Raw genomic sequence first — 13,761 nt, 5'->3', positions numbered from 1 at the left:
CACACACACACACACACACACACACACACACACACACACACACACACACACACACACACACACACACACACACGACAGCAGACATCAGCTGACACTGTTTGAGCTGCTCACTCCAATCCTGGCTGGAGTTGCAGGGGAGCCCCAAGGGAGAAGTAAGAATGAACAGCTGGGTGGACGAAGGAACTAAGGATCTTTGACACAAGGTATCACGCCAACCATCTCACTTGCATTATGTTTAATCTGCATGAAAGCCTGGACAGTAGTAAGCAGTGTCCCCGAAGTACTACAGAGACCTGGGACTCAGAGATGAGAGAACCTGCCCAAAGTCACACAGCCTCCGAGTACAGAGCTGGGATTCAAACTCAGGTCTCCTGCTGCTGTTCTCATTCTGGTCTGCTGTCTTAACAACAGAGGAACAAAATGGATAGCTGCAAGGCATCACCATAATCCTAAAAGCAGACTCTTGCTGAACACAAAACATATCAGGTGCTGTTCTGAACACTTCCCATCTAACTAACTCATTTAATCTTCAACAGCCTATGAGACAGGTTCTGTGATGATCCCCATTTTATTTGAACCACTGAAGAAACAGAGGCCCTGATCAGAGAGATTCAGTAACTTGCTCAAGGTCACAAGGGCAAAGGCTAGGATGTGATCCAGACAGCCTGATTCCAGGCAACTACCACTGACTGTCAGGGGAAGATAAAAGATGGAGGAGAGTCAGCCTGAGGCCTTTTCTCCTTGCTCAGATGCTTCCATCTCTCCATCCTGCAGCTGCCTCCTTGGCTACCTGCGCTACAGGAGAGCACTACACCTCTCCACCTCAGCCCAGGACGCAGGGGAAACGTGACCTGGGTCAAGAGGAGTAGGAACTAGTGCTTTTGTTGAGAGCAGTCTTGGGGAGGGGAGCCTGGCGTTTACTAGCAGATGCGTGGGCACTTAGCCTCTAGCTGCACCTCCCATTTTGGCTTCTAATTCTGAGAAGAGAACAGCAGAAAAACACCCCCCCACGTGCTCACCCTGGTCCACAGAAAACTTGGCAGCCTACTTACTGTCTGTTTTGTCTTCTCATCCGATGGAAATGCACAGCTGAGGGCAGCCGGGCAAGGGCACAAGGCCCGAGTGCACCCCCAGTGCCAGCTGTGATAATGGGCTCTGCGGATTTTCTGTAGCCCCTTCCAGCAGCCTGACCCACGCCTAAGTCAGGAAAAAAGCATGTGACTTGCCCCAATTCAAGGTCCTTGGGGAGGGGGTAGGAGAATGCCAAGGTGAATTCTGTGATTGATACGGCAAAACACAGGCTGGGTGCCTGAAAGCCTGTCTCTACCATAAAACAGGGCCCTATCTGAAAGGCTGCTGCCCTGTCAGTATTTTCTTTTTTTTTTTAATCAGTGGCTGAGATGAAGGACACGGGAGGAATCACTGTGGCAAATGGGAGTGGGAGGGGCACTAGGGAGCAGATAAAGGCCATGAGGACCAGAGCAGGGCTTCTGAAGGCGACACAAGTGCTTTACTTGTAAGGTCTTTTCAACTGTGAAAGACAGAAGCAAAAGAGGGGAGAGAGAGGGCATGGAGAGACCTTTCCCAAACATCACGGTCCCTCAATCTGTGTTGTGACCACCCGTATCCAGGTGCTCCTAAAGGCTGCTGGCTGTATTAGAATAACCTTGAGGGTGATTTTAAAAAACTGCTCTGTCTCATCTGCTTCATAGATGGGGGGCAGGGGAGAGAGGTGGGTGGAATCAGGAATGTGTTTTTAAACAAGCTCCCCAGAGTTCTGCCACCCAAGCTTAGGAACCAATGGTTTAACCCACTGGTTTAACTTGTCCTTGTGGGCCAAACCCTTTACTTAAGCAAAAAAGCTTACACAAAAGCTCAAAAAATATACAAATGAAAGGCCTTAAGGTGGGGAGACAGTGGTTACCAGGAGGAAGAATCGGGAGGCAGCTATCTTTGGAGCCAGAGTAAGGAGAGCAGCTTCGAGAGATAAAAGTTCACTGAGGGCAGGGCCAAGCCCCCCGCTCCCCACACAGCAGGCCGCTACAGCTTCTGCACCAGGCTCCTTTCTTGCCCAGTACAAGTACCAGAGGGACTGCTACCCCTCACCTCCCCAATCCTTCAAGTCTGTCAGGATTCCATTCATATACAGCTTCCGGAGAAGCCTTGCCTACCAGGGCAGCTCAGCTGACACACACGGGTAATTAATTACACTGAATTCTCAGTCCTTTCAATGTCTTCCCTCCCCCAGGGGGGACAGTGCCGGTTCTACTGTTGTGTTCCCAGCACACAGCACACCCCCCAATCAATATTACACAGAGAAGGAATGGGCACGAACCCTCTCCGCCACACTTACCTCCCCTGCCCACTGGCAGCCCCTTAGAACAGAAACCACAGCAATAAAGTGGGCTTACAGGGTGTCACTGGGACCTGTGAAAATCCTTCACAAATGACTTTTTGGTTTTACCCTCCCAACTGCCTCGCCCCGGGCAAGTACCAGCTAACCAGTTAGTTAAATAACTCATTGACTTGCTAATGAGACTGCTCCTGGGCCGGTTAAAGGAGACAATTGAAAGGGAGGTCCTCAGGGAGAGAGAAAACAAACTTGGCGAAATGCTGATGCTTGCTGGAGCCAGGTGATTGGTGCCAGGGGTGGGTTATAATATAATATTCTCTTACTTTTGCGGTTATCTGCAAACGTTCCTAATAAACAATGGAAATTTTAAAAATTAAATACAGGAAAAAGAGATGCCTCCAGGGACTGACTTAAACCAGCTTTTCCAGATCGAGGAGCCACTACATTTCCTTTATTTCTGAGATCCTGCCTATTGACATTTCCAACACTTTTTTTTTTTGAGGGGGGGCGGGGGGGGCGCCCGCCGCGCAGCTTGCAGGATCTCAGTTCCACGACCAGGAATTGAACCCAAGGCCCTCGGCGGTGAAAGCTCAGAGTCCTAACCACTGGACCACCAGGGAATTCGCTCTAGCACTTTTATCTTCATTTTGCCACTTCGACAACTATTTACTGAGCACCTACCAGATACCTGGCATTGAGCTAACACTGAGGATGTAGTGATAAATAAGTCCAGGCCTCTGGAGTTTAGTGTGTTCTAAAAAGCAATCAGTCAAGTCCAAATGCTGACCCAGTCCCGGTGCTGTGGGAGCACAGAGCTCCTCTAGGGGTTAGGAGTCTCCCTGGTCAGGGGTGGGAGCAAAGTGGTGTGGGGTATCTATCAGTGTGGCAGGAATATGGGGGGCCAGGGATGAGGCCCGCTACACAGATTGGGAAAGATGACGTTGTCAATAGGTTGGCAGGAGCCACTGAAGGGTTTTAAGTAGGGGAGTGACACGTGATCAGATGATGATAGGTTGGACTAAGGTAGGAAAGAAGCTATATTCCAGAAGTATTTAAGGGGTAAATGTATAGGAATTGGTGAGACCAAAGGAGCCGAGAAAGGGCTATCAAGGGGAGCCCCTCAGAAAGGGAAGGACCCAGCTTGGAGAAATTACCTGTAATCAGTCAGGAAATCTGGGGTGCCTGTGAGACCTTCAAGCACGGATGTATGGCTGGTGCTGCTTGGGATTCATGGTACAGTTTCCATCAAGGAGTACTAGATGGTCCCCACTGCTCCTTTTTTTTTTTTGGCCACACTGTGCAGCAGGTGGGATCTTAGTTCCCTGACCAGACCAGGGATCAAACCCATGTGGAGTCTTAACCACTGGACCACCCGGGAAGTCCCCCCACCGCTCCTTAACTCTCAGCATGCCTCTAGAACAGGGTGGCCACCAGTGGAACCCCTCCCACCAGGGGATGCCGGGATCCAGCCGGCCCTTCCTCGGAAGTCTCCAGCACCTAATCCTGAAATGGATTAGCTGTAGCCCCAGACCTACATTTCTGTAAGTGGGATCTGGGGATATGCCGTCCTAGGGGCCCACTAGTTCCCCACAAGAATGTTTTGGTTTTGTGTTTCCAATTTAATCACAAGTAGGAGTGCCATGGCCTCTGGCAACACAGGTTTGCTCAACTCTGGAGCCAGTGCCTCTGTCATACTACACATCATAGTGCAGTCAACAAGACACCATCCACCATTTGTTACTAATGCAGTTAGATGGAATCTCATTCGTTTTACATCTATTTACTTTGGAAAACTGGTTATTTCACAGTTGTGTATAAAAGCAAAAGCAAGAGGTTTTTTAACCCAGTTTTATGTTTGTACATGCTTAAGTGACGTGATAAAAATTATTCAAGTCTACATTGTGAGGGAGGCAAGTCCATGAAAAAGATTTTCTTTAAGAGTTGTCAGTACATTATTCAGACTTGAGAAAGTGTCCCTGATAAAAGGCAATTTCAACACAGTGTGGAAGTGGTTTGGTCGCACAGGTAAGAGGCACACTGGAATACACAGCTGGGGGAATCAGAGAATGCTTTCATGAGAAAATGCTTAAACAGAGTGAGCCAGGCTCAGAGAGGTCAAGAAACCAAGGGAGAAGGCCTGGCGGCCTGGGCGTTCAGGGGCCCCAGAGACAGGAAGAACTAGGCTGCAGGAAGTAAGACTAACAAAGAGGCTATCTAGGTAATCCTGGCTCTTAGGCACCAAGACTTTGGCCTGTGCTGTTCTGCATCCTGTGAGTTCAAGTCCACTTCTTCTGGGAGGCCTTCTGAGGCTCCAGGCCTGCTCAGAAGCCCTGCCCTGAGTCTCTGCTGCCATCTGTCCCAGCGGTGATCACTTTTTGCAAACATCAGTGGCCAGGTCTTCCCCTGCTTTCCCATCCCAGACTAGACACTCCCTAGGGTAGGAATGTGCCTGGATCCTCTCTGGGATCCCAACCCTGCCCCGCATAGAGCTGGGCATAGTGCAGCGCTTGTCGGTAAACTTGTGAGGTTCTAGGAATTGCTAGGCGAGACCTATGACCTAGGAGAGATGAGGATGAAAGGGAGAGAAGAAGTGCTCACGCTGTGCCAAACACCTCACAGTGGGCCTTTAATTCTTCTCAGTCCTGCCCCCCAACCCTTACGTGCTAGGAAAGTGCTACAATCAGCCCCCTTTTTCAGGTGAGGAAACACGAAGCTCAGAGAGGAGGCAGTGACTTGGCCAATGTCCAGGCTTTCTCTTGTGGAGAAGATGGGATCCGAGTCAGGGTCAGTAGCTCTAGAGCCTTTCTCACACACAGGCTCCGATCAGCCACTGCCCAGCGAGTATAAAGTCAGGTGACAGGAATTCTGAGAGCCGAATACTCACCATGAAGCTTCGTGGAAGAGGGACGCAGCTGGAAGAGGTGGGGGGTTCGGAGTAGGGTAAGGGAAAGAGAGACGGCACCAGGGATTGGAGTAGTAGGCCAGGAAAGAACAGAAGTGGAAGGGGAGGCAGCAGGGGGTGGGGTGGGGGGAGTGGGGCACCAGCGGGGCAGAGGGTGGGCCTTTGCTAGCCTGGGGGCCTGTTCTGTGTCTCCCAGGTAGGTGAGAGCCCAACTGGAGGCAAGGCAGTGGCAGTCCTGGGAGTCTCACCTCAGCACCAGGAAAACAGAACAAAAACACCTGTAGGTCAGCAACTGGGGCAATTCAAAGGGGGTAATACCTCTCACTCTGACCAAAAGTGGGTAACATGGTCTTTTGAGCGTGTTCATGTTCGTAGTTCACAGAGCACTTTCACATCCAGTTCTGAATCTATTCCTCCCAACGGTTCAGTCAGGCAGTCTAATCCCACTTTACAGATGGGAAATAAAGATGTGGTTTACAACTCCTGCGTGGCAGAATGGGGTTTTGACCCCAGAACCTCTGACTTCTGCCCTTTCCTTAACCGTGACTCCAACTCACTTTTAACCACTCTGCAGATCACCAGCTGCCCCGTGAAACCAAACTGCCATCCAAGTACCAATCTGGGGCTAAAGGCCAAATCCCAGACACTCAATGCCTTCTCACCCTCTCCCAGCCTCTAGTGTTAATGACGACACCTAGACATTCATAACAATTCCTTGCCTCTTCATAACTCTCCAAAATCTGAAATCTAGCTGCAATGACTTCATGCAATTGTCTTCCCTTCAGGCAGAGAGGGTGGGTATTCTCATTGACCTACGAAGAAACTGAGGCCCAGAGAGGGGAAGTGACCAGCCCAAGGCCACACAGTTGAGTCAGTGACAGGGCTGGGACAGGACCAGAATCCAGGTCTCCTGCTACCCGCTCCTTACCTGCAGCACCGACAGGTTGGTCTGTCCAGAAAGGCTCAGCTTCTCCTGCTCTGAGGGGTAGGCGTTGTAGCGGTGCAGGTACAGCCAGTCCCGGAGGATCTTCACCGACTCCTTGGGCAGGTTCCCTCTGCGCTTCCTCTTGCCTGCCAGGGAGAGGAGGCCTTCATCCTCACCCAGGTCACTGTCTGACATGATGTCTAGGGGCTACGCTGGACCTCAGGCAAGCCTAAAACAGGTGACAAAGGGGAGGGGAACATTATTACCATGCGGTGCCTCTGACCCTTTTCCTAGTTTTCCAGCACATCATTACTAGAGCCTAGGACACCAGAAACAGGGCAATGAAAATTCGAAGTCTCAGGCCATACCAAAGCCTGGGCAAGGTAGAAGGAAGGGTCCAAAATGCCTCTATTTCATCAGGCTGGTAGATAACTACTGAAATAAATGGCAGATCATTAATAAGCAGAACCAGACTAGAAGTAATTACAGCTACCACTGAGGCCTGTTTTCCATACTCTGTACTGAGCATTTCACCTTTATTATCTCATTCAGTCCTCACAAATGCCCTTGTAAGGGAGACACTAATATCATCATCATTTTACATATGAGAAAAACCAAGGCCCAGAGAGATTCAGAAAGTCACCCAAGATACTCTGGCTGTTAAACAGAGTTACCATGTGACCCAGTAATTTCACTCCTAAGGTAGCTAAGCTACGAAGAGAAATGAAAACCCACGTCCACACAAAACCTTGTACAAAAATGTTTATAGTAACATTATTCATAATAGTCAAAGGTGGAAGCAACCCAAGTGTCCTCCAACAGATGAATGGTTAAACAAAATGTGGCCTACCCATAATAGAGTAGAATATTATTCAGCCATAAAAAGGAAGTTCCGATCCATGCTATAATATGGATGAACCTTGCAACTATTATGCTAAGTGAAAGAAGCAAGTCACAAAAAACACATACTATATGATTCCGTTTTTATGAATGTCCAGAATGGGCTGGAGGGGATAGAAGAGTGATAACTAAAGGGTATGAAGTTTCTTTTCCAGGTGATAAAAATGTTCTAAAATTGATTGTGGTGATGGTTGCATAATTGTGAATATACTAAAAAAACACTGGTTGGCTTTAAAAGAGTAAGTTGTATGGTATGTGAATTATATCTCAATAAAGCTGTTATAAAAAAAAAAAATCTCACCTCCAAGATATGGTATGGAAGTAGGGTTTGGACCCAGATAGCTTGCCCCGTCCTCCACCCCCATCCCATCTTGCTTCCAGGGTCTCCCAGGACCCAGTGAGGAGTCTGGACACCCTATCAATCTCCACAGTCCTACAGCAATCCATGTAACATTTACTGTGTACCTACTATGTATACCCTGCAGAGATGCTGAATTATCCCTACTGGTTGTCTCTCATTCTCCTTTGTCATCTAGCCCCTGGCCTGGTCCCAGAATCAGTGCCTCAAAAATCCAGATAAATAAGCAAGGCTGGGCTCTAGTTCCTCCAACTTGGCTGTGTGACCTTGGGCAAGCATCCTTTCCTCTCTGGGCTTGAGCCTCCTCTTCATCTGTTAATTGAAGGAAGGTGTTCCCCTAGACAATCCCACTTAGTTGCTTATCCCCCTGAAAAACTTCTTGTTCGCACACGCAAAAGAGATATACATTGTAAAACCCAAAGTTCCAGGACAAGCTGATGCCAGAATATCAAGGCCCCTCCCTCCTCAGCCTTTTAACAGCTCCCTAGCAGACTGGGCCAACAGACTCTGGCATCTCCCAGGTTTTGTTTCCTCGACTTGGGCCTGAGCCCAGATATCCGGGCTGGCTAGGCCAGGCTTTCGAGGGAAGGGTCTACCCTCCCAGCCGGGCCACCTGGAGGTGAGACAGGCACTGGTTAGAGGTGCCACTCCTCAGAGAGCAGCAACAGCAGGCTGCTTTCTGAGGTCAGGTTTCTGAGTTTAGCTGGCCAGGGCAGTTGGGATCTGAGCTCAGGCAGGGATGCAGCCCTGGCAGGCTGTGAGAAGTTTACTCAAGGTTATCTGTACAGATTCCACCCTGGCTGCCAGTCAAGTCCCAGTCTGCAGGGTTCCAGCGGGTGGCGTGTGGAGGTGACCCCCTCAGTCTACACAGACCTCTCTACCGCAGTGTCCTGCACTCCAGCCATGATATTCACCGACAAATACAGCAGACACAGTTTACAAATCCCAATCCAGGAGGCTTCCCACACACACACACCCCACACTCCCACCCAGCCTCACACCAGGCAACTCTCTAAGAGGACTCAGATAACTGGCACCAACCCATCGCTCAGCCCCTGGAACCTCCAGGACTTTCACCGACAAATATAGCAGACACACAGTTTACAAATCCCACGTCTAGCACAAACAACTGGTACCACGCAACCAATTCCTGGATATACGCCCACCCACGATCTCTCAGACTGGGACAACTCCCGACGACATCACACTAAGGGTCAGTTCTTACCCTAACTGGCCTGTGGTAGCACCCTCTCGACATAACACCCAGGGCACCCTCCTACACACGCCACGACGCTGACCTGCAACCACTCCCGCGCCAACTTTCTGACAACTTCCCCAGCTCGGCCCGACACTCCCCCGGGCCGAGCACACACGCTGCATTCCCAGCAGTTCACACAAAGCGCGCAGCCTCCCCCGCGGCCCAGACCCGAGTCGGAGCACATGGCTCCCGGGGCGGCGGGGAATCGGCCTGCGCTCGGGGCGCCTGCACCCCTCAGCACCCCCACCCCGCGTCAGACTCGGCGCTTCTGTTCCCCCGCGGGCGCGCAATCCGGGTGGGGCGGGGGCTCTGGAAGAAAGAAAACTCACGTGTCTGTCCCGGGGCAGGAAAAAGTTTGGTTCCCACCCCCTTCCCCCGCCGCTCGGCGCTCCTGACTCTTCGGGGCGCGGGGCTGACCGAGCCTGCGCGCTCGGCTTTGTGCTCCGAACTCGGCCCGGAGGGGGAGGGGAGGGGGCTGGGCTCCCACCTCCGCACCGCCCCCCCCAATCCTGCGCCCAGACTCCATGTTGGCCGCCCCCTGCCCCGGAGACTGCGCGCTTCGCCCGCGGGAGGCTCGGCTCAGGCTCGGCCTGCCCGAGGGACCCGGCGCGCACAAACTTTCTTCGGGTCGCCGGCCCCACGCGCCCCGCTTCCTTGGGCCGCCAGGGAGTGACAGATGCCTCCGAGACAGACTTTCCTTTGTTCCAAAGGAAAAGGGAACTCGCGCGGGCTCCCCGGCCCCCCCAGCTCCGAGACCTTCCGGCTGCCCCCACCCGCAGCTGTCACTCTCGAGGGGCCCCTCCCCGGCTCGGCCGCGTCTGGGGGTGGGGGGGGCTACCGGCGGTTAGCAACGTGCACTTTTGAAACCAAACAAACCCGCCCCCCGCGTGCTCACCCCGGCCCGGGGCAGGGTCGGCCCTCTACCGGGGTGGGCTCCTAGGGAGTTGGGTCCCCCAAAAGGGCCGCGAGCGAACTTTCTCCGGGCGGGGGTGGGATAGCCCCCCCCCTCGCCGGTCCCAGTCAGCACACCGCAGTCGGGACTCAGAAACACACCCGAGGTCACCCATCCACAATCGCACGCGCTGGACGACGCCCCCTCCCCCGCCCGGCCGAGAAAAAGAAACTTTCCAAGTTGTCCGCGCGCCCCCCGCCCCCATCTGCCCCCCTCCTGCGCCCCGCACTGACTTTTCCCAGCAGCTTTTCCGTCCACGCGGCCTAGGGCTCGGTCCCGGGCGTCCCGGCAGGGGGCGGGAGGCGCCGGGGGAGCGCGCCGCGTACCTGCCGGGCCTGACACTCGGCCTGACAGCTCGCGGCTGGAAAGCACCTCGCGGCCTGACGTCAGATCCCCTCTCCTCCCCTCCGCGCTCTCCTCGCCCTCCCCCACCCGCCCGGAGGGAGAAAACAAACTTTGTGAGAAGCGCGGCGAGCGACGCCCACCCCCCGCGGGGCGGGCCAGCGACGGCTGGGGGCTTCGCCCCGCCCACCGCGCCCGGAGGGGGCGGAGCCGGGAGGGCACCTTCTTCCTGCGCCCACCCCCACCCTCAGGAATGCCACATGGCCTCCGAAGAGGAGTGGTGGGAACCCGGATCGGGATAGTGCGCTTGGGGGCAGGAAGTGGCTCGTTCCTCCTTTCGGAGAGCATTTCCGGAGCGCCTACTGTGTGCTTCACGCAGGGGGTGGGGGTCGTTACCGAGAGGAGAAATAATGCAAATCCCGATGTTTGTTAGTCAAATCTCCGGAGAGGAAACTGAGGCCCAGTTAGTCCGGGGATTTACCCCCAGCTGGTAAGGACTGGGGTCTGAATGCGGCGACTGTTCTGCCCTCAAGGTCGCGTAGAGTCGGGTAGAAGTCTCCCTCGGACACAGCCCCAAAGCACGTAGCCCCAGGGTGTGTCACACAAGGGGCAGCCAGAGGTAAAAATAGCCAATGTTTAAGGAGTGTTTATAAGGCAGTGACGTTAAGCGTGTGTATCACCCTCGGGTTATGGGGTAGGTCCTGTTATATTGTCAGTCCCTGGTTTGCCCATGAGCTGTTCTTGACTTTGCTTCTTGTCACACAGTCAACCAGTGTCATTCAGCCCAGGTGGGTCCGATAGCGGGAGGCTGAGCGCTTATCTGATTGAGACGGGCCCTTGAAGGAGGCAGATCACCGTCTAAGAGCTCTCAGCGCTCCCTGGTTTCTTTTTCCTCTGCCCTCAACACCGAACTCCAGGACGTTTCCCTTGGTCTTCCCCAACCCTGCTAGCACTCTCTTCCCTGCTCTTTGGTCTCTGTTCCACGTACTGTAAAATACCTGCTGACCAACCCGTTGGCCTTCTGGGGAGACTTTGTGCCCCGCAGAGCCTAGCACAGAGTCAGCCTAGAAATGGGTAAGGCCTTTTCTGGGCCTCTGGTTTTTCATCTGGTCCCAGATATGTAGGACCCTCGAGCTTGGAAATCAGCAGCTTTGCAATGGTTTTTGGTCTTAATAGCCCTTTAGCTATGGAGAACTCAGAACAAAGATCTGGTTTGCTCCCCAGACCCTAAGCCAATCAGAATGCTGATTAATTGACTGTTAAGGTGCACCTGGACTCCCCATTGAAGCCAGACTAACCTGCAAATGCTTATAAGCTAGTTGGCCACACTGCTTTCATCACAGCAGTAGCCAGAGTGTCATGCTGCAGCCCAGTGCTCTCCGTGTCACAGACAGGGAAACAAGAGCCCAGAGTGGAGGCCCCAAACAATTTCTTGGAGCGCTCTGTCCACAGCCTCATGAGAGAGAAAGGGAGGCTTGGGGAGTCTCAGGTAAAAAAGGTAAAACCTCCGGGCCCTGCAGAAATAGAGACGCAGACGTAGAGAACAAAGGTATGGACACCGAGGGGGGAAAGTGACGGGATGAATTGGGAGATTGGGATTGACATATATACACTAATATGTATAAAATGGATAACTAATGAGAACCTGCTGTATAAAAAATAAGTAAAATTCAAAAAAAATTAAAAAAAAAAACCCTCCGGACCCTGGTCCCTAGGATCACAGAACATGTGTGGGATGGGGGCCTACATAAGGGGGAGCCTGGAAGGGAAAACGGGTGCAGCCAGGTGAGCCTGTTGATGCGACGGTTCCCAGCACTTGGTGTCGGTGCATGAGAGCCAGACTCTGCCCGTTTTGGGGAAGCCACAGGGGACCTGGGCTGCAGCCCAGAGACCTCCTGGCAAATTCAGCCGGCAGCAGCCCCCTAGGCCAGTGCTTCGCACGTCTTACGCTAGACGAGGTGCATGGGGCAAATGGAAGAGAGCAGTTCTGTCCTCCTTTTAGCCCACAGTGGAGCCACCTGAGAGCAGATAACAAAGCAGCTTCAGGAGCCCCTCCCCAGACTTCCTGGAGGGGGAGGGGGAGAGTTGGGAGGTAGAGGGGAGGCTGGTAGTATGTCAAGATTGTGCATTGTAAACAAATTTGAGAATTACCGCGTTTCTCAACTGGTAAGTTATCAGAATTTAAAATATGTGCATCCTTTAAAAGCCAGTAAGTGTACCTCTAGGAATCTATATCGAGAAATAATTGCAGAACAAAGATGAATGCTTACACAAGATTGTTCTTTGCAGCACTATTTATTTTGCTGGAAAATTTCAAACAGCTACATGCCCCTCAGCGGGAGCTGACTGCTTACAGGCACTCTGGGACCTCTGCACAGCGGGATGTTGTAATGGGGTAAGTCTGTGAGCACTAACCTAGGAGATGGCCAAGGAATATTTATTATGACACTTTGCAATGTCCTAGCAAGAAGGGGCTTTGGGTATGCTTGGTGAGAACTTTCGTGGGAAAACTTTTTCCAACTGGGAAGTTATTTTTATTGTCATTTTTCTCTCATCCAGTTTTGCCCCCCCCCTCTTTTTCACAGATGAAAAAACTGGGTCCCTGAGAGAAGAAGGGACTTGCCCCATGATCTGACTGGGGTCCTGACTCATGGCACAGATCTGGGGTGGGGCTTGGAGGGGAAAGAGAGGTGGGTGTGGCATCAGAGCCCATGCAAACCTGGTGGCCGCCGGGAGGCCATTTTAGGAAGAGTCCCAGAACTCAAGATCCCTCAGGCCAGAAAAGGGACTGGATAGGCTGCACAAGGCAATTCTGCCTTTGTACCTGAAAACCCAAATTAGAGGCTCCTGATGATGGGGCTCTCTCTTGATTGTGCCTGTTTCTAGTGAAGTTGGTTATTGCATGCATAGATTCAAATGAATGTTATGCAAATCTATTTTCATTGGAAAAAAAAAGGCCAGCCATTACTCTTTTCACCTGGGGTTGGTGGAAATGGGGAAAGAGACTGATATTCACTATATTCACTTGGCTTCCAACATAAGCCAAGGCGAGATCCGGTAGCACAAAGGAGATAGGGTTCTGGGGGGTAGAGGGGAAGAGTCCAGCAAAGGCCAGTAATTCAGGAAAAAGCTGGATTTGATCAGCTGGTAGGTCCTTGAAGGCTGAAGTGAAGAATTTGGATTTGGCAGTGTGGGTAGTAGGGAGCCCCTGCAGCGCTGCTGAGACAGTGGCTGAGGAGAGGTGGGAAGAGATTGGAGGTAGGGTGATCAGGTGAGGCAGCTCTGGGTAATTGAGACCAAACAGATGGAGACTTGTCTATGAAGTCTAGGAGATTTGTAGCTCTCTTCTGTGAGGTTGTACATTTTCATCTAATGTGGATTTCAGTTTATCAACATCTTACTTTAACAGTCTTGTAGTATTTTTTTTAAAAATAAATTTATTTGTTATTTATTTATTTTTGGCTCTGTTGGGTCTTCGTTGCTGCACACGGGCTTTTTGTAGTTGCGGTGAGCGGGGGCTACTCTTCGTTGTGGTGCGCAGGCTTCTCATTGCGGTGGCTTCTCTTGTTGCGGAGCAGGAGCTCTAGGCATGCGGGCTTCAGTAGTTGTGGCATGCGGGCTCAGTAGTTATGGCTGGCGGGCTCTAGAGCGCAGGCTCAGTAGTTGTGGCTCACAGGCTTAATTGCTCCGTGGCATGTGGGATCTTCCCGGACCAGGAATCTAACCCGTGTCCCATGCATTGGCAGGCGGATTCTTAACCACTGCGCCACC

General features: G+C 52.2%; 1 protein-coding gene across 3 annotated transcripts in view; it reads right to left on the bottom strand.

Annotated features, from left to right (window-relative positions):
- TGIF2 (TGFB induced factor homeobox 2) overlaps positions 1–10,154 on the bottom strand; it is a 17,516-nt gene extending 7,362 nt beyond the window's left edge. Inside the window, exons 1-2 of one of the 3 annotated variants that reach the window (XM_028485342.2) lie at positions 10,104–10,154; positions 6,184–6,409 (exon numbers count right to left, since the gene is read on the bottom strand). In XM_028485342.2, coding sequence (XP_028341143.1) covers positions 6,184–6,375 — 192 coding nt within the window. In that variant the 5' untranslated portion in view covers positions 6,376–6,409; positions 10,104–10,154. Of the gene's footprint in view, positions 1–6,183; positions 6,410–9,025; positions 9,097–9,881; positions 10,035–10,103 lie in introns of those variants that run through there. The other 2 variants (XM_024128412.3, XM_007104450.4) reach the window with 2 other exon arrangements.
- Between the last annotated feature and the right edge of the window lie 3,607 nt (positions 10,155–13,761).

This window comes from Physeter macrocephalus, unplaced genomic scaffold (genome assembly GCF_002837175.3).
Source record: "Physeter macrocephalus isolate SW-GA unplaced genomic scaffold, ASM283717v5 random_281, whole genome shotgun sequence".
NCBI classification, from domain to species: Eukaryota; Metazoa; Chordata; class Mammalia; order Artiodactyla; family Physeteridae; genus Physeter; species Physeter macrocephalus.
The sequence above is the reverse complement of the archived record's forward strand: the minus strand, read 5'-3'. Positions and strand labels throughout refer to the sequence as shown.